At 40.5% G+C, this 21,707-nt stretch overlaps 1 protein-coding gene across 2 annotated transcripts in view; it reads right to left on the bottom strand.

The window, feature by feature from the left end:
• The window catches only part of akap6 (A kinase (PRKA) anchor protein 6), a 182,208-nt gene that overhangs the window by 32,661 nt on the left and 127,840 nt on the right, over nt 1–21,707 (bottom strand). For both annotated transcript variants that reach the window (XM_057858801.1, XM_057858800.1), the window contains exons 16-17: nt 13,561–13,707; nt 3,724–3,945 (exon numbers count right to left, since the gene is read on the bottom strand). In XM_057858801.1, coding sequence (XP_057714784.1) covers nt 3,724–3,945; nt 13,561–13,707 — 369 coding nt within the window. The remainder of the gene's footprint in view (nt 1–3,723; nt 3,946–13,560; nt 13,708–21,707) is intronic.

Below are 21,707 nucleotides of genomic sequence, written 5' to 3'. Positions count from 1 at the left end.
TTTTCTACAGGAGAGGTATTATTTTGAACATTATTTCAGATTATTTATTTATTTGTACAGCAAGCATTGAAAAGACAGCTATTATTTTGTTCAAGGATGATTTGCTAATACAGAAGAGGCTTTGTTTTGTTTTTTTAATCATTATTTCTTAGTTTTTTTACATTATTATCGTTCTGTTTTATTAGGAATAATAAAACCTGTTGAGTAACCTCTAAGAACTTGAATTTGTGTCTTTGGTTGGACAGCGATTATTTTGTTATAAATATTGAATTGTCCATCCAGACGGAGGAGGCACATTTTAAATAAAGTGATAAAGTATCTTTGAGTGAACGCCAAGTAAGATTTAAGTATCTTGAGGCCGGACTGAGTGTCCTATTTTTTGGAAATCAAAATATGGTCACCCTAACATATTATGCAGAATGGACTTGGGTGTATACTCCTCTTCTGGTTCAGCAGGTAGCCTTTTCCCTGTAAAAAAGCTGTCAAAAGATGTCGCCGCCCGCAGCACACAGTCAACAGCAGCTAAGGTTACTGTTTACATTGACTGACGCTGGGCTGCTATAAAGTGGGGCAAATAAGTATTTAGTAAACCACTAATTGTGCAAGTTCTCCCTCTTGAAAATATTAAAGAGGCCTGTAATTTTCAACATGGGTAAACCTCAACCATGAGAGACAGAATGTGGGAAAAAGAAACAGAAAATCACATTGTTTGATTTTTAAAGAATTTATTTGCAAATAATGGTGGAAAATAAGTATTTGGTCAATACCAAAAGTTCATCTCAATACTTTGTTATGTACCCTTTGTTAGCAACAACGCAGGCCAAACGTTTTCTGTAACTCTTCACAGGCTTTTCACACACTGTTGCTGGTATTTTGGCCCATTCCTCCATGCAGATCTCCACTAGAGCAGTGATGTTTTGGGGCTGTCGTTGGGCAACACAGACTTTCAATTCCCTCCACAGATTTTCTATGGGGTTGAGATCTGGAGACTGGCTAGTCCACTCCTGGACCTTGAAATGCTTTTTACGAAGCCACTCCTTTTGTTGCCCTGGCTGTGTGTTTGGGATCATTGTCATGCTGAAAGACCCAGACACGCCTCATCTTCAATGCCCTTGCTGATGGAAGGAGATTTTCACTCAAAATCTCTCCATACATGGCCCCATTCCTTCTTTCCTTTACACAGATCAGTCGTCCTAGTCCCTTTGCAGAAAAACAGGCACAAAGCATGATGTTTTCACCCCCATGCTTCACAGTGGGTATGGTGTTCTTCGGATGCAATTCAGTATTCCTTCTCCTCCAAACATGAGAACCTGTGTTTCTACCAAAAAGTTCTATTTTGGTTTCATCTGACCTTAACACATTCTCCCAGTCCTCTTCTGGATCATCCAAATGCTCTCTAGCGAACTGCAGATGGGCCTGGATGTGTACTTTCTTCAGCAGGGGGACACTTCTGGCAGTGCAGGATTTTGAGTCCCTGGCGGCTGTGGTCCCAGCTCTCTGTAGGTCATCACTAGGTCCCTCCGTGTGGTTCTGGGATTTTTGCTCACCGTTCTTGTTATCATTAAGACGCCACGGGGTGAGATCTTACATGGAGCCCCAGATCGAGGGAGATTATCAGTGGTCCTGTATGTCTTCCATTTTCTAATAATTTCTCCCACAGTTGATTTCTTTACACCAAGCGTTTTACCTATTGGAGATTCAGTCTTCCCAGCCTGGTGCGGGTCTACAGTTTTGTCTCTGGTGTCCTTCGACAGCTCTTTGGTCTTGGCCACAGTGGAGCTTGGAGTGTGACTTACTGACATTGTGGACAGGTGTCTTTCATACCGATAATGAGTTAAAACAGGTGCCATTGATACAGGTAACGAGTGGAGCCTCGTTAGACCTTGTTAGTTAGACCTCTTTGACAGCCAGAAATCTTGCTGGTTTGTAGGTGACCAAATACTTATTTTCCACTCTAATTTAGAAATAAATTTTTTAAAAATCAAACAATGTGATTTTCTTTTTTTTTCCACATTCTGTCTCTCATGTTTGAGGTTTACCCATGTTGACAATGACAGGCCTCTCTAATCTTTTCAAGTAGGAGAACTTGCACAATTGGTGGTTGACTAAATACTTATTTGCCCCACTGTAGGTGTGCAAACATCCCAGTAATGGCCGTCAACCGCAAAAATGCGACATACACAAATCTCGACTCAGATTAGTCAAGATTGCGGTCGTTAGCAAATTGTTTATTATTCCTCTGCCGCTCGGCAGCAAATGCGCCACGGACAGATCCCGGTCCACAGCCTGGTGGTTGGGGATCACTGCTGTAAAGGGTTATCAAAAGGTGGGAAGAAGAAATAAAGGAAGTGTAGAACAAAAAGATGGGAAAAAAATGAAGAAAGGCGAAGAAAATAAAGAAAAAGAATAAAAATGAAATAAGGAAGGAAATTGAATTCACATTCATAATACAAAACACTAACTTGTATTTCACACAATGACGCACGCATACAGTTTGCCATGACACTTCCTGCTAGGGGGACAAAGTTGAACATTCCGGAAGAGACACCAATATTTAAATGTGAGTCTAATTTTCTGTGGGTGCATTCGCCCCCTCAGAATAGTGTTTGTGGGCCTACACATGGTGATGTGCTAGCAGAGCCGAGTACTCATTCAGTTTACCTGAAATCCCACAAAGTCGGTCATATCCCCGCTCTAAACCCTTGCGGGCCACCTGCGTGCAGGCTGCGTTGCCCAATGCCTACTGCATACCTCTCTAATCCAATCCGTACACTCGCGGACTCTAGACACGCATGCGCTAAACGGAGGAGAGCACGTTCGATTTCCTGTTTGGTGCGTGCTAAACGGCAGGACTTGATCTGGCCGCGGGTTGACAGACCAGAAAATAGACCTCGTCCGTATGTTTAGTTTGACGGACAGGAAAGTACAGACACAAGCGGATCTGGACCGCATCTGAGTGGATGATGTGGACCACCTCGTATTGATTAAAATAGAAAACTATTTGTTGTGTTGTTCGGAACGGAGCGATGCTGAGCGGACAAGGACAATATAAAATATGAGAGTAAGAGCTTGGGGAGGCGGGGTTAAAGTAAAAAACAACCAATCCAAGAATTTCACGCATGAAGGAAGTCTCAGGTGGCGCTTGCCGCACCCTGGTGTGCTCTAGGGCCTCCAAGTAACGTTCTTCAATATTCAACAGGAGCAGGAAAGCTTCACCCAGTTTCTCAGCTTCACCTTGCTCCAACTTGATTACGAAGGTTTGTGTGTATGTGTTTGTTAGTCATGTTTCTTTATGTGTTAATTCATGTGTGTCTGCATGTATGTCACACACATTTGCATACATTGATTTTAGTAGACGGGTGTGTGTGTGAGTGGCATCGCTAGGCTAATCAGAGGTGCTGTTCGCCGTGAGACGCGAGTTGATTAATTTCCCGTTAACGTCCCGCGGCGTCCTTCCTTCCATACGTCCTCGGCCTTCGTTAAGGCGATGCTGCTCAGCACGCCATCGCCGTCATGTCGCTTTATTTATTATTTATTTATTATTATTTATTTATTAGAAGTTTGCCATGTTAGTTTATTTGTCTTGTAAAACTTTGCTGCTATGAATTTGTACAATTAATGTTACATAACAGGAAGGAAAGAAGGAAGAAAGGACAGGAAGGCATGTAGGCCATAGGGTAATGGCCAAAAGAGATCCAGTATATGGAGTGCGGTACGGTTTACCTCAAAGCTTTGCAGCTGTTGTCTCGCATGTCCCTGCGGCCGTCGCAGACATGAGTTAAAGATGAGAAGTTCGGTATGCCGCAGCCACGCCTTCAACTCCTGCACGCTGGTCTGTAGACGCTCCAGGACATCCGCGTGCGCCACCGCCGGCAGTAACTCTGCCTTCGTTTCAGGGGGACGGCAACTCTGCGTCCCGCCGACCGACAGTCCAGAGAGAACTTTCTGCAGGCGAGAGAGGCGACAATGCTGCCTGTCAATCATCTGTATGATCGATAAAATTACTGTGAAGTCGACAAAAATTACATTTTAAGAGAAGCTCAACCCCTCAAAGGGATAGACAAGAACTCGATCACATGCATCCCAGCGGAAAAGTGAAAAAACAGAATTTCATTTTTTCGGAGCGTAAAAGGGGCTAAAAACAAATAAAACGCAATATTTCATGGAAGTAGGCGAAATAGTCGTTGTCAAGACATTTTCACATGCCAGTAATATTTTAACTAATACTATGTAATAGGGTTGTTCCGATCATGTTTTTTTGCTCCCGATCCGATCCCGATCGTTTTAGTTTGAGTATCTGCCGATCCCGATATTTCCCGATCTGATTGCTTTTTTTTTGCTCCCGATTCATTTCCAATTATTCCCGATAATTTTTCCCGATCATATACATTTTGGCAATGCATTAAGAAAAAAATGAATAAAACTCGGACAAATATATACATTCAACATACAGTACATAAGTACTGTATTTGTTTATTATGACAATAAATCCTCAAGATGGCATTTACATTATTTACGGATAGAAAGACTTTTGACTTTGTAAATTGTGACTAAATATTGCCATCTAGTGTATTTGTTGAGCTTTCAGTAAATGATACTGTAGCCATGCCCAAATGCATGATGGGAAGTGGAACCATGACTGTGCGTAGTGCTACCAATTGATATATCTTCTCTGCGTTGGGAAATAACATAAGGTGTTAAGAAAAAGATCAATTGATACCTTGCTTCCCCACATTGCTTCCCATGATATTTCTAATCGTACAGAGAGGGATTGTAAGGCTTTAGCCAATTAAAAAAAGGCTCCAAAGGCTGCCAAAATTCACTCTACTCATTTTACGCTGCCTTTTATCTCTCTATAAAGGTAAAACGGCGCCATTACAGATTGAGCGCGACAATGCGTAAGTGGGTCGTGCAGCGCGTGCATTAATTGCGTTAAATATTTTAACGTGATACATTTTTTAAAAAATTAATTACCGCCGTTATTGGGATAAATTTGATAACCCTACCTTAAGCCTAAACTAAAGATTGGATGAGTGTAACATATTATGTCTGTAACGTTAAATATAATTAGAAAACAATTTAATCAATATATATGTATATATATATATATATATATATATATATATATATATATATATATATATATATATATATATATATATATATATTTAAAAAAGGCATGGCCAATATTTTTTTGCCGATTCCGATACTTTCAAAATGACGTGATCGGACCCGATCAATCGGCACATCTCTACTATGTGAGGATACAAGACTGTATCTCATACTCATCACACATTGGCTACCCACTGTACTATGCTAGAAACATGCTTTAATGGAGCAAGGAAGTGAAGCAGGCTGCGTCTGAGCCTTAAGCCTAATTTATGCTTCTGCCTTGCGGTAACGGCGTAGCGACGGCATAACCCTTCGTCATCAATGAGCATTCGAAGTTCTTTGTCAAGGGAACGCGTTGCTCTGTAATTCACCGCCATGCGACTAGAGAGGTGTGGCGTTGTATTTGTAATGTTTTGGGGGACTCTTGTTGAATTCCTTTAGTATTCTTCCAGTCAGACAATGGCAACGGAGATTGAACGCTCGAATGTGGATCTTCAGCTCATCAACACTGAACAACAAATGTTGATCATACAAATGTTGAGGCGTAGGCGACACAGAAGACGGTTGCGGAGGTGATCTGTTTGACTGTTGAATGCCGCAGAGAGACTGGCAGTTACATTACGAATTCTAGCCTCGGGTGGAAGCCAGCAAGTTGTGGCGCCTAGCTTCAAACTGGCGTCGGGCACCGTGTCTAGCGTTTTGGCCGAGGTCTACAAAGCATTGTGGACAGCCCTCCAGCTCGATTTTTTGCCGTCTCTTACAACCAGCCAGTGGGAAGCCATAGCAGGTTTCTGGCAACTATGGAACTTCCCAAACTGCGTTGGAAGGCTTGATGGTAAACCCGTTATCATCAAACCACCGAGGCACTCTCAATCAGTGATGATGTATCAAGTGTGTAAACTGTCTGTTGTTGAAAATTAAACATCAAAACAACTCTTTTGACAACAGACCTGTGCTTTAGTCTTCATATACTTGAAGTGTAAATGTAAACTAGTCACAGACTGTTGGAATCCGCCCCCCGGCCAAGCCACACGGAAACGGCGACAGCTGAACGAAAATGGTGCTCCGCTGCTTACCACTTCCATGCGCCAACCGGGAGGGCGGATATTCTGCGTGTTCACCTCTTGTGTTAACCCTTTGTACTGACTCCATGTTCCAAAAGTTTGAAGAAGGGTCATCGAAAACAGGTTGACAATTTATTCGTTGACAATGGTCAAAAACAAGGCAAAAACAGACGACGGAGGAACAAGTCTGGATCCAAAACAAGGCTACATAGAAAATGTTTCCGAGTGGCGGAATCTGTAGGCCGGGCCAAAGGTGTGGCTGAGTGTTGTTTCGGGGCCATCCCTCTGTGGCTGGTTTTGGGCGGTTAGGTTCATCCGTGGATGGGACGTGGTTGCCACAGCGACCGACGCTGGTCTTGACGTCCCAAGCGCCTGCTATCAACTTTGTTATCAGGGCTGGCTCTACTTGTTTTAGGACAAGGCGCGCTGCTCTTTGTCCTTGTTGGTGTTTGGGAGAACTGATTGCAAGAGTTGGTGCGTCAATCTTGCTAATGACGCACACGTTGGGCTTCTGTGATAAGATGGCGTTGTGTATCTATTCTGCTTCTTTTCATTAAACTATGGTGTGCTATTTATTTTATATTAGGTGTGTGTTAAAATAGTACAGTCCTACAGTAAATATGAGAAATGATACTATTCCCTGATTAATTATATTACATGTGTTAGAGTAATGTAAACAGTTAGACGGTGCCTACGAGAAACGATACCATTTTCCATTTCCCCCTCATGAGCTCTGATAAGGTGATTCACTTTATTGTGTCCAAGGGCATGGAGTGAAGTCTGCCTAAACTATAGTTAGATGAATGTGTTAGACTAATGCAAACAATTATATGGTGTGTGCGAGAACGGTACCTATTCCCTTCAAGACTCACAGCAAACATATGTACAAAATAAATGGTAAAGTGCACCCACCAAAAATATGACATAAAGTAATAGAAAGCTGGCAGTTTTTGACCGGCTGGGTCACCGCTTCATGTGGCCATTCGCTTTGGAACACGCACATACTTGTCTCGGAGGTTCTTCCATTTCTCTATGCATTCGCTGACTTCCCGGCCCGTATTTTCAGCAATCTCCTTCCACGAATTGCTTCTTTATAATCTTTATAATGCCTTGACGAAATATTGAACAGGTGGTCGTACTTGCGGACCTCTTCGATGATCCTCTCGTCGGCTTGGTCCATTTTTGAGTGTAGTGCAAGAATGTTTGGTTTGTAAATGGCGATGATTTCACGCTGAACCGGAAACAAAAGTCTGAGCGGACCAATAGCAGTCCATTGATGTCACTTCACCACACGTTGACGTGGCCCGTAGACAGGATTTCGTGGAGGTGCACGTCAGGCTATGGCGTAGAAAATTAATCACTTGACTGATGTGTGACAGGTTGAGAGGAGAATGTTTTAGCACTCACTTGTCCTGCGTCGTTGTGTTAAAAATAAATCGATAACATTTGTACCAGACACAACGCATTTTGCAGACATCAATCACATCAATATCTGACTAATACCTCACAATTGCTTCCAACACAGTCAACACAGAGCTTTAAGGAACAAGTGGTGTTAAACTTTACCCATTTGTTTCTGATCTTTCTGCGGACTGTAGCTTTTAAACTTAGCCTTTCACTCAGAACTCAGTGTCGCAAAATAAATGTCAAATCTAGGTGAACTTTCGCACAGTGATTCTGCAATGTCAGAGCGTGGGGATAAGGTAGCATCTAGCATTAAACTTCACACCAAAGTGCCGAAATTGTCTCTGCGGCTCCGAAGTGCGTCTTCCACACTGGGTTCGTCCGCGCCGATTAATTCCAATGCGCGCAGCTGGCGGCGTCTCATCAGGACGATGAAAGGCGGCGGCAATGCTTTGTTCCCGGGAAGAAACAAACGGGAGGAAAAAAAAGTCTCCCGTTGGGTGAGCGGCACCGACTCGTCGAGGATGTCATCGCCCCCGACGCCATCTGCGCACGTCTCATCTCCGCCGCCGTCCCGATGGCGCAGCGCTGCCGACTTAGTGGCAGACACGTGTAAGCAAACACGTTTCCATCTCGGAAATGAAACGGCGGCAACAGATGAACGGTCGCTCTTCCGCCTCCGTAAGCAGATGCTGATTAAACTTCTTAGGGTGCTCGCGCCAAGACTTGGCAACCGCTTGCGAGCTGGGAAGACAAGCCGAGAAGTCGTATTCGCTCGACACTTTTTGTCATCCTACGTACTGTATATTTTTCTAGCTATAAGCCGCTACGTTTTTCTCTCCATTTGTTGTACACTGCGGCTTTTATGATAAAGCGGCTTATTTGTGGATTTAATTTCTGATAAACGAGCTTCATATTTTCTCATTAAAAAAAAAAATTTGTTTTTTTTCATTTTATTTTGCTCCACGGCCTGGTGCATCATAGTGATGTTGCCACTTGGGTGTGTTCAAAGTCTCTAACCACTAGGGCAAGTGTTTGACAACACTCTTGAGTTTCCGTGGGTATTTGTGCGTGCTCGGTGAGTATTCTATTCTCCAAATTCACCCAAATTACGGTAACATATTTAACCTAAACTAACCCTAACCTAAAGCTTTCTGACATAGTAGACACATAAAAAATGTCTTTCTGGATAACGCAACGTCTCAAAAGTTTTTTCTAAGTTCTAATTTCCACTGAATTTTATCCAGGGGTGAAAGTGGCTATAATTTCTTGCCAGAACTGCCTGACACAAAAGTTGCCATAGAGTCAGATTTTTTTTTTTTTTTTTTTTTTTTTTTTTTTTTTTTAAAGTGTCAAACCTCCGAAAACCACAGAAATGGTAAGAAACGCTTTTGGCAGTTATACTTATAACACACAATAAAACACAACAGGTTTTACACATGCCTTGGGCTACTGCATTAAACATACTGTGACAAGGCATACATGACAAACTGATTTTCATTCAAAATTGGATTTTTTCAACGATGTCCTAAATAACATTTAACAAAAGCACCATACACTAACCGCCACCTCCATCTCCTAATTTTTATTTTTTTCCCTTATTTCCTCACATCTAAACGCAAAGCCTCAATTTTAACTACTTAAGAACATAGGATGTACAGTACATTAAAATTGAAGATAATGTAAACATCGACTTATATATTATTAAAAAAAAAAAAGAAAATAAGTACAAATGACTTACATTATGCATAGTGAAATGGAATATCGTTCGAAGGTAACGCAAATATTGACCCTTTTATATTATAAGGAAATAAATAAGCCGCCTAACAAATGTAAATGAACAAAAATAAGTCCAAAGTGCACATTAGCTATATTGCCAAATGTATCACTTTTGAGACAAGCATTTCTGGACCTCACAACTCACAGCAGTAAAAAAAAAAAAAAAAAAAAAAAAGTTTAAAACCTTATTGTGTTCAATCTCACTTTAGTTATTTTTGTTCAGTCACGAGAACTGCATGTAATCCTTAATGTATAATTTATGATTAAAATTAGAGAACATATATCCAAATTAATTTTTTTAAAAAGTTTAATTTTTTAAAATTATATTATGTTTAAGGACAGCATATAGCTTATAAATTAATATAAAAAACAACAACTGAATTTTCTGTTCACTATTTCTAGGGTGAGGCATTACAACATGAAAGATGTTCTGAACTTCCCCATCAGAGAAAATAAAATTAGATAATCCTCTTCAATTCTTTCCTTTTCTCTTAAAGATCTGATCGATTTTCCATTGCACTGCCCATTTTTGTCGCATTAATTCAACAAGCTTGTTCTTTTTGTTTTCTTTTTTTGTTGTCCCAGAAACACATGCATTTGAACCAATCAGTGCTAACTATCCATGCTGATCACATGTCAGTATGTAAGCTAATTGAACGGACAACTGGAGTCCAGGCAGGGTAGTGTGCTGCGCGCATGCGCACATTGAAGTCAGTCGACTGTCTCCTCGGATTCCGATTAAACACGCTGGGACAACTCCTTGGAATAAATAAATAATATACATCTGTGGAAATGGATGACGCTTCACAAACAAGCACTTTAGTAGGCTTGTTGTTAATGCTTGTGTATGTACTGTAAATCTGACATTAGATTGTTTTCCTCTTGCAGATGCGTGTGTGGCAGCCCGGCAGGTTTTTGTTTTTGTTTTTTTATATGGAGGTTTGAAAGTTGCCGTCATATTTTCGGGAGTAAAGCACCGCTCCGTCCCGTTGTACCCCTGAATTATATACCGGAACGGTGTTCCGGTATATAATTGTTGCTAGAGAGGATTTCTTACCTATCTGCCTGCAACTGCAGGTTGTCCAGATGATGAGGATGCAATTGTGAGGATTTCAATTCTAAACGCAATGCTGCACTGCATTCGTGTTTTTGTTTGGATTTTGGACACGTCATTTCTTCAGGTAAAAGTCAACAATCTGGCATATTTTCCAATTTTTATTCATCAAAAAAGAGTTGTCTAGAATGACTTACTAAAGCCCCCCCCCCCCCAGACACACAGACACACACACACACACACACTTAGCATTACTTTATCTACATGTATCAAAAAAATGAGAGGGTGTGGAGTCATAATCCATCAAAGTACCCACGTTTCCTGACGACAATATCATTTGGGATTGATTTGATAGGCTGTCTCTCACAAGCCAACACGCCTTTCGTCGAGGCAATGCCCCCCCACGCAGAACACAGCCAACAGTTTTGAAACTGAAAATAAATTATATATAGTATATATGTATATATATTAGGGCTGTCATAATATTAGGGCTGTCATAATTATCGCGTTAACGGGCGGTAATTAATTTTTTAAATTAATCACGTTAAAATATTTGACGCAATTAACGCACATGCCCCGCTCAAACAGATTAAAATGACAGCACAGTGCAATGCCAACTTGTTACTTGTGTTTTTGGGGAGTTTTGTCGCCCTCTGCTGGCGCTTGGGTGCGACTGGTTTTATGGGCTTAAGCACCCATGAGCATTGTGTAATTATTGACATCAACAATGGCGGGCTGCTAGTTTATTTTTTGATTGAAATTTTTACAAATTTTATTAAAACGAAAACATTAAGAGGGGTTTTAATATAAAATTTCTCTAACTTGTACAAACATTTATCTTTTAAGAACTACAAGTCTTTCTATTCATGGATCGCTTTAACAGAATATTAATAATGTTAATGTCATCTTGTTGATTTATTGTTATAATAAATACAGTACCGTATGTTGAATGTATATATCCATCTTGTGTCTTATCTTTCCATTCCCACAATAATTTACAGAAAAATATGGCATATTTTATAGATGGTTTGCATTGCGATTAATTATGATTAATTAATTTTTAAGCTGCAATTAACTCGATTAAAAATTTTAATCGTTTGACAGCCCTAGTTATAATAAACAAATACAGTACTTATGTACCGTATGTTGAATGTATATATCCGTGTTGTTTCTTATCTTTCCATTTCAACAATAATTTACAGAAAAATATGGCATATTTTATAGATGGTTTGAATTGCAATTAATTACGATTAATTAATTTTTAAGCTGTAATTAACTTGATTAAAAATTTTAATCGTTTGACAGCCCCAATATATATACATACATACATACATACTGTATATATCTACAGTGGGGAGAACAAGTATTTGATACACTGCCAATGGGAAAACCCATTGGTAGTGTATCAAATACTTGTTCTCCCCACTGTATCTCAAGCTGGAAAATAGATAAAATATTTGAATGTGAAAAAATATATATACTTGAAAAAAATATCTGAAAGTGATTTTTTTTTTTTTTTTTTTTCAGATTACAATACTTTTGGCCTTGATTTAGCGATATACTTTCAAGCACCAATTAGGTGAAAATGGTGCGATTAAAAAAAAAATAATAATAATAATAAAATTAAAAAAAAAAAAAAAAAAAACGAGACTGAGTTTTTCTTTCACACAGAACACAGCAAAGTGTGAAGTTGACACGCTAGCATCTGGCCGGATGTCAAAAAAGTCTAGCATGAGCAGTGAGTGTGCGTGAATATGACATTAAAATATTATACAGTATATTATATTGATTAATATTACAGGTAGTTCCAGAGTTACGAACGAGTTTCGTTCTAACGACGGTGATGTAACCCGAATTTCCGCGTAAGTTGGAATTTACCCTTTAGGTACCTCTAAACACCCCCTAAATCTCATAGTAACTATCCAAAAACGTGTATCATAGGTCATGTCATTGTACTGTCCTCGCCAAGACGTTGAAGCTAAGGCCTAGCTAGTCAGCAAGCTAAGCTGTAATCTTTCCCCTCTCTCTCTCACTCTGCTGCGCGACAGAAAAACTCATAATAATACAAAAGTAAGATACTGTGAGGTACAATAAAGTACTTATTACGCGACTTGAAAAAAAAAATTGACCGGAGACAAAATGTCAGACGAGGCGTCGTAAAGTCAAAATCACGCAAGTTGGGTACGTCGTAACCAGAGGTTGCGCTAGACTTTTTCGTTGTCTGTCATTTTGACAGGGTCATAAAAATCCGGTCATAACCTATTTTTACCCGTCACTTAAATTTTTAAAATGATGATAATGACATTGTGGTGACCCTTTGTTTGGCATAATTCACCTTCCGTACTTGTGTGTCCATTTGGCCGAGCGCGTTAGCGGCTACGACACAGTCACGTGAGAGAGACACTTAAGAGCCGCGCGCTTGAATAGAGAGTTCACAGAGAGCACCAGAGCTACAGCAGCTGGACACAGCAATTCGAGCTAACAAGACTCTTAACATTGCATACCGCTTCAACATATTCAATAGTATTTAGTTTTCATTCATTTTAAATTAATATTCTGTCCGAACAAGCTTAACAGAGAATCCACACTGTGCCATCACACATCAAGCAGATGAATATGTCACTTTTTCTCCGCAGTGACAAAAACAGCTGACTGTGGCCCCAGTAGGTAGGTAGCCTACCATATGTAGCATATGGAACAATGAAATTAATAGTTCACCTGCTGTGGCCTGAACGTAGTTTCACACCTTCCTCCTGGTGCACACGGACTTGAGTTGCGTGCCCGCTTGTGCAGTCCCTGTTTTTTCACCTCTTTTATCAACACCATCGTCGTTTTGGGGCTTTTTGAAGAAACTTCGGACACTCAGTTGCCTTGACATTTTTCAGAGTAAGGCCAACGACGTCATGCATCAAGAGAGACAATAGCTAATTAATATGCTCACTCGCCACCCTGTGGTCTGGGGTGTGAATTGCAACCTGTCAAAATGACGGATGGACTTCAGTTTTTTCCGTCACTGTTTTAAAAAATCGGTCAACGACGGAAAATATTCGGTTAACGCGACCCCTGGTCGTAACCCAGGGACTACCTGTATATTCAATAAAAAGTCATAGTAATAGAAATATAACACAGCAATTGTGTGTTTGTTACCTCCAGCTGCTTCCATTTGTGTGTGAGTTGTTGTATTTTGTGGTTAAAGTTTGGCGGTAGTTGTTCAGAGTTCCTCCTGAGCGACTCAACTCGGCCAAGCAAACTTGTTTTCTTTTCTTCCATCGCCAGAAGCTCGCTGTGGCTGCTCTGTACACACACAGACAAAAAAATTCACAAGTCTCAGAATTTTAAATATTTGATGTACTCAAAAATGATTCGGAGCAGTTAAAAAAAAAAAAAAAAAGCCTTTATTGCCTCAAAAACCTAATATTTGAAGTTTTTTAAAAAACAACACCACCAGCAATGGTAACTAATTGTAGTGAAATTAAGTACAATTCTTTCAGGCATGAAATCATAATATTTAAAGTTATGCTCTCCTTGGCACTCGCCAGCATACGGCAGAAAAGTCATCGCTCGTTTGTTTCAATTAGATCCAAAGCAAGTTGGATGACGCTTGTCCAGATGCTTAGAGACTAATTTTACCTTTGACAAGAAGATTTTATACACTTTGCTAACTAAACGACGAGGTACTGGTGGTACTGAAAAGTGCACGGATAGAGTACATGAATGAATGAATACTTGGGTGTATAAAGGGGCAGATACATTACAGTGGGGCAAATAATTTTTATAATAATAATAATAATTGCACTACTTGTGCAAGTTCTCCCACATGAAAATATTAGAGAGGCCTGTAATTGTCAACATGGGTAAACCTCAACCATGAGAGACAGAATGTGGAATAAAAAAACTAAAAATTACATTGTTTGATTTTTAAAGAATTTATTTGCAAATCATGGTGGAAAATAAGTATTTGGTCGATACCAAAAGTTCATCTCAATACTTTGTTATGTACCCTTTGATGGCAATAACGGAGGCCAAACGTTTTCTGTACCTCTTCAAAAGCTTTTCACACACTGTTGCTGGTATTTTGGCCCATTCCTCCATGCAGATCTCCTCTAGAGCAGTGATGTTTTGGGGCTGTCGTTGGGCAACACAGACTTTCAACTCCCTCCACGACTAGGCCACTCCAGGACCTTGAAATGCTTTGTTGCCCTGGCATGGCTGTGTGTTTGGGATCATTGTTATGCTGAAAGACCCAGCCACTTCTTATCTTCAATGCCCTTGCTGATGGAAGAAGATTTTCACTCAAAATCTCTCGATACACGGCCCTATTCATTCTTTCCTTTACACAGATCAGTCGTCCTGGTCCCTTTGCAGAAAAACAGCCCCAAAGCATGATGGTTTCACCCCCATACTTCACAGTGGGTATGGTGTTCTTCGGATGCAATTCAGTATTCTTTCTCCTCCAAACACGAGAACCTGTGTTACTACCAAAAAGTTCTGTTTTGGTTTTATCTGACCATAACGCATTCTCCCAGCCCTCTTCTGGATCATCCAAATGCTCTCTAGCGAACCGCAGACGGGCCTGGACGTGTACTTTCTTCAGCAGGGGGACACGTCTGGCAGTGCAGGATTTGAGTCCCTGGTGGCGCATTGTGTTACTGATAGTAGCCTTTGTTACTGTGGTCCCAGCTCTCTGTAGGTCATTCACTAGGTCCCTCCATGTGGTTCTGGGATTTTTGCTCACCGTTCTTGTTATCATTTTGACGCCACGGGGTGAGATCTTGCATGGAGCCCCATATAGAGCGAGATTATCAATGGTCTTGTATGTCTTCCATTTTATAATTGCTTCTACAGTTGATTTCTTTACACCAAGCGTTTTACCTATTGCAGATTCAGTCTTCCCAGCCTGATGCACGTCTACAATTTTGTCTCTGGTGTCCTTCGACAGCTCTTTGGTTTTGGCCATAGTGGAGTTTTGAGTGTGAGTGACTGAAGTTGTGGACAGGTGTCTTTTATACCGATAATGAGTTAAAACAGGTGCCATTAATACAGGCAACGAATGGAGCCTCGTTAGACCTCGTTAGAAGAAGTCAGACCTCTTTGACAGCCAGAAATCTTGCTTGTTTGTAGGTGACCAAATACCTATTTTCCACTCTAATTTGGAAATAAATTCAGAAAGAAAAAAAAAACATATGTATGCCAATTTTAACGGTTGGCTGGATTGATATATGGAATGACCGAAGGCGCTATATGTCCAATCTATTTTGACTAGGAGGGATGGCAGCGATCATTCATTGCTAGCCTCTCCCAGTCAAAACAGATTGGACATATAACGCTAACAATGTCAGTCAATAAGTGAATTGGCGAATAAAGGAATGACTGTATGATGTATTGAAGAGATGATGACTGAATGGATTGAAGAACTGACTGGAATTAAGCAATGATATTGGATGGATGGATGAATGTGTTGTAGTGTTGCTAGATGTGTTGAAGTGTGAAAAGTGCTTGGTGCCACATGTTCGTCCAAGCTTGCGCGGAGATTGTCCGCAGGCGTGCATATATTGCGACCAGTCATCCATCCCCTTTTTTCCACCATCAGCATTTATCTCCAAGTTTCTATCTCATGCATTTTAATGCTGCCACCGAATCGGACGGCATCCTTCCGACAAACGCGCCAGGGATAAACGTCCTTCACATCAACGGCGGCCATCAGCAAATAAATCTGGCAACTTCCTTCGCAGTGTTTCCCGCACGGCATTCACCCCCTTCCTCTTGAGCGGAGGCACCGCAATCAGATAGCGTCTCCATCAGGGAGCGGACATTGACGAATGGTCGCAGAGACATTTAAATATTGAAACGGCGGCTGAGCTAATGATGAAGGACGAGTGAGCGGAGACCAACAAGCGTTACACTAACAACGACGACGAGCTGTCGGAAGCACAGCAACAACAAAATCAAGAAGGACAAACTCGTTGATCAACTTGTTGGAACTCGTCTTTTAATTAAATTTTGCATTACATTTGAGGGGGAAAGATGTCAGATCCATTTGAATTGGGAGAGGATGGCAGCAATCGAATGACCGATTCTGATCGTCAACTTGTCACCGATTAAAAAAAAAAAAAATTAATTAACATGAATTTTTAAAACAATTGAAATTATTATATTTAAAAATTAATGCTATTATGTTCTATTATCAATGTGAACGTTTCTATTGTTGATTTAAAACATTCATTCATCTTCCCTGCTGCTTATCCTCACGGGTGTTGCGGGCAGCAGCCAGGGCACACCGTGAATTGATTGTCAGCTAATCGCAGAACACAAGGAGACAATACACGCCTACCCTCATACTTTTACAATTTAGAGCAGGGGTCTCCAAACCGGTCCTCAAGAGCCGCTGTGGGTTCTGGATTTTGTTCCAACCGATCCAGCCCCGACTATTTAATCGATGAGGTTTCTGCTAAAACAAGCAGCACCTGACTGCAGGTAAAAGGTATGTTCTTGTTTGGTTGAAATGAAATCGTACACCCACTGTGGCTCTATATGGAATAGTTTGGACACCCCTGATTTAGGGGCCGTTTACATGGTGACGCTTCAACACCAAGACACAACGATTGTGTTGAGGAATGTCCTCACCTTTACACGGTGAGGCGAAAACGGAAAGCGAAGACAATGTTGTAGAGGCGTGTCAGCCACGACAGCACCACAACATCCAGAGTCTTTAGGAACTCTGGGCGGATCCCATCCACCCCTGGTGCCTTGCCACTGAGGAGCTTAGATGATATATATATAAAACTCTCCCCACACCAACCCCCCATCTCCCTATTAGGGTGGGTTGCTGTTCATCTCAAGCTCAGGTTTTCTACCAGAGGCCTGGGAGTGTTCTTAGACTCTTGTATCACTCTCCATTCATCCCCCCCGGTAGGGTGGGTGGCTGTTCGTCTCAAGCTCGTGTCCTCAAGACTGGGAGCTTGAGGGACTTGTGCAGTATCTTTGCTGTTCCGAGGACTGCGCTCTTCCGGACGAAGATATCTGATGTATCTCCAGGTATCTGCTGGAGCCACTTCATCTGCACGCCCCCCAGTGCTTCTATGACCTTCCAGGCTCTCACCAGCATTTCCTTGAGCCCTTGGTATTCCTCTAGTTTCTCGTGTTGTTTTTCCTCTTATTGCCACCGTTGGCTACATGGATCACAAGAGCTGTCCTCTGTTGCTTATCCATGATCACAATGTCCGGTTGGTTGGCCACAACCATCTTATCAGTCTGTATCCTGAAGTCACAGGATCTTAGCCCTCTCATTTTCCACCACCTTGGGAGGTGTTTCCAATTGCGGTCTTAGTGTGTTGTTAGAGTGTTCTTAGCTGGGTTTGATCTCTGTCGGCCTGCATTTAGTGCTGAAAATTAATTCGAAACTCCGTAAATTAGCATAGAAAATGTGACCTGATAGTGTCTTTTGGGCAAAAGTCAATTGCAATGTTGCAGTTGGCTTTCAAACTTTACGGTTTTCTGTACCAATTTAAAATTGTGCTATGATGATACGTTGTGGCTTTGAGTTGCCTGGTACACCAGACTCAGCGCTGTTAGAGTCTGGCAACTGTTCAGCGGATCAAATTCCCAGGGTGGAGCAAGCCACAGCCAACAGACAGCGGAGTGGACCAATCAGTGACGGGTAGACGTGCCGTTGATAAAGCCACCACAAACTAGCACGAGGGAATAAACATACGAGGAGAGCGTAGAGGTTCATTCAACATGGCTAGTGCGAGACGGACTTTTGGTTTTAGCGACTCGATGCGTTTTTGGTAGTGCTGTCAAATTTATCGCGCACGGAATGACCCGTTCATGCGTTGTCTCAAACAGTTTACAATGATGCCGTTTTAGCACATAGGGAGCGAAAAGGCAGAGAAATGCGAATGGACACAGGCGTTCATTGGACCGCACCTGTTAATGGCTTGCGCTTTGGCAACTCTTTCACAGCCATTATAAGTACTGTGGCGAACGACATAGGGAAGAATGACAGGAGGTGGTCTTTTTCTTAACACGCTTAACTGAACACAACACAGAACGTACTGTCTACCATTTGTGGCCACCACTGACAGTCATGGTTGCCCAAATTCCCATCATGCATTTGGGTGGAACTGTTAAGTCGCTACAGAATCATTTAGTGAAAGTACAACAATAATAATATTACCATCTCTTACAGGGACGATCTTTTTCTTAACACACTTAATTGAACACAACGCAGAACATACTGTATACCATTTGCAGCCACCACTGACAGTCATGGTTGCCCAACCTCCCATCATGCATTTGGGCAGAACAGTTAAGTCGCTACAGTATCATTTAGTGAAAGCACAACAAAAATAATATTCCTATCTCTAAAAAAAAAATAATGATCACAAAAAGAAAAGCGTTCAATGCAAAGAGAACTGGCATTCCCAATCAAAATAGCTATGCAAAATACACATAAAACTTACTCAGACTTTGCCTTGGCTAGATCTCTAATTAATTTAAAACTCACCATTGACACCTTATGGTGTATTTCAATCACTACCTTACGTAGTTAAAGACACTGTGGAAGAACGGCAGGGAGCCCGATGTGACGTCACCGCTCGGCGATGTCAACAATGGTGAGCTATTAGTTTTTATTTTGATTGAAAATTTTACAAATGTTAAACGAAACGAAAACATTAAGAGGGGTTTTAATATAAAATTACTATAACTTGTACTCAAATTTATCTTTTAAGAACTACAAGTCTTTCTATCCGTGGTTCCTTTTAACAGAAAGAATGTTATTAATGTTCATGCCATCTTGTGGATTTATTGTTATAATAAACAAATACAGTACTTATGTACAGTATGTTGAATGTTTATGTCCATCTTGAGTCTTATCTTTCCATTCCAACAATAATTTACAGAAAAATATGGCATATATTAGAGATGGTTTGAATTGCTATTAATTAGGATTAATAAATTTTTAAACTGTGAATAACTCGATTAAAAATTTTAATCCTTTGACAGCCCTAGTTTTTGGTCATTTAAAACTGAATTTACCGCGGATTGGAACATATTCTCGGCTCTCCCATTCGCCATCTGTGTTGTTGTGGAGACGACGTCACGCAAGAAGACGAATCTGATTGCACGGATTATTTCGTTCGTGCTCGAGAGGCCAATAAGGAGATGGGTCCCAGACTCTTCTCACAGTGTTTAAAAAATACAGGGAGAATAGTCTGGCAGCACCAGGCAAGACTTTGAGTACTCAACAACAAAATGTAGGATTAAAAAAAAAAAAAAAGCACAATTTTCCATAATTTTAACAAGGGATTAATTTCTGCTGGTTATCTTAATCTCTATAATGGCGAGAGTGCTTGTTTTTCGTGTTTTATGAATGCCGAAACGGCTGGCAGATTTTGACAAAATTTTACACCGTTGTACTTGATGTGTCTGGGAGTGTTCTTAGATTGGTTTGATCTCTGTAGGCCTCCATTTAGAGTGGAAAATTAATTCGAAACTCCAAAAATTAGCATAGAAAATGCCAATTTTCACTTTTTCACCCAAGCAACGCCAGGCCATACTGCTCGATAAATCCATCCAGCATACATTAGAAAAATCATGGGGAATCCCTGATTTTGAGGTTTCTTGTGTGTCAATTTAATAAACCTTGGCCCCAACAACCCAGCACAAGTAGTATGCAAGGCAATGCTGAGCCATACTAAATAAATAATAATAAATAAATGCAGTAAAAAAATTATGTAAAATAAAATAATAAGAAAATGATTTTTATTTACTCAGCACTACTAGCCCCTCCAAGCTCAAATGGATTGGATCATAGGACGTATATCTTCGTCAGTAACACTGAAACATGACCATTCACCGACAACCCTCCTATTTGACATGGATTGGACGTCCATCGCCGTCAATGAAAGCCATTGAGTCAAGGGCGCTGAAATATCACATCCCAACAGTCCATATTCTATTACAAATATTTCCCCCCTTTTTTCGTCTTCAAGGACAAAAATAGAGTTTAGACGCATATTAACGTGCTCCAGAGATGAGACGTCAGCACAATGCAGTCACACATCAGCACTTTTCATTTATTTCCTCATTCTTCTCACATGCGTGATGAGAAACTAAACACATTTCTGTCATGGCACAAAAGAAAATCATCAAGAAAGAAAAAAAAAAAAAATCTTTTCATTTTAACCCTTTCAGTGCCATTGACGATGTGCCAATCATGTGCCCTTTTCATCCTTTTGCAGTAAATTTTATATTAGTTTGTCACTAGAAATCCATTTGAACATGCAGGGTGGCAGCCAATGAACATCCGTTCACTTGCTGCCAGCCATCCCAGTCGTCGCCGTTAGTGGCAACCAATGAGTTAAATGAAGACTTGGATGAAACGGGAAAAGTGTAGCACGAAAAACAATGTTTTTATATCACAGTTTTTGTGTGAGTAAGTGTGCACTTAAGAGAATCAGTAGTTGTGTGTGAATGTCTCCTCTTGAGATGGATGCTCCAGTGGCAGTGAAAGAACAGGAAGTGGCACACTGACACTCCATTTATCCCCTCTCACACACTGGAGCTTGTGTGTGCGTGTGTGTGAATGTTTAGATGTATTAAGAGTGTGCGTGCGCGGGTAGTGGTGTGTGTTGAATAGACAGCAAAAGAGTCAAAATGTTGTTGACCTTCAGAGTGGAGCACCTCAAGGACAAGCTGACTTTGTGTGATATATGTGTTGACATGTCATAGTGTCATGTTTGACATTTACACGCATTCACGTGACACACATGCCTGCACACACTTATGTTTTTCATTCTTCCTTTACTAGGACTCAGTTTTTTTCTCTTCTTTGTTGTACTTCATATTTTTCTTTTGCTGTTTCTGTTGCATTTTTTTTCTTTTTGAAAGACACACTACATTGACCTTCTACAAATAATTATCAAATTGATTGACAACTATTTTGAGTTGACTAACTGTTTAGAGACATCGTTGACCTTAAAATTGTATAATCCTCTTTATCTTCGCTTTTAATAGTAAATGGTCATTTTTTATTTTATCCATCTATTTTCAAAAACTGCTTAGAAACAAAAGGGGGAACAGTAAGTATTCCTTTTTTATCTATGGTAGTTTTTTTAACACTTTTAAGACAAAAACAAAAAAGAAAAAAATGGTAAATATTGTCTTTTTATTTATTCTTAAATTCTCCACATTTTTACTTTGTATATTTTGAATCTAAAAAGGAAACATAATATTAATGTTTTTTTTTATATTTCATGTATTTTGCATATATTTTTATAGATGAAAACAAG

The sequence above is a fragment of the Corythoichthys intestinalis genome, chromosome 15 (genome assembly GCF_030265065.1).
Source record: "Corythoichthys intestinalis isolate RoL2023-P3 chromosome 15, ASM3026506v1, whole genome shotgun sequence".
In the NCBI taxonomy this organism is placed as follows: Eukaryota; Metazoa; Chordata; class Actinopteri; order Syngnathiformes; family Syngnathidae; genus Corythoichthys; species Corythoichthys intestinalis.
Note: the sequence above shows the minus strand (reverse complement) of the source record. Positions and strands in the feature narration are given on the sequence as shown.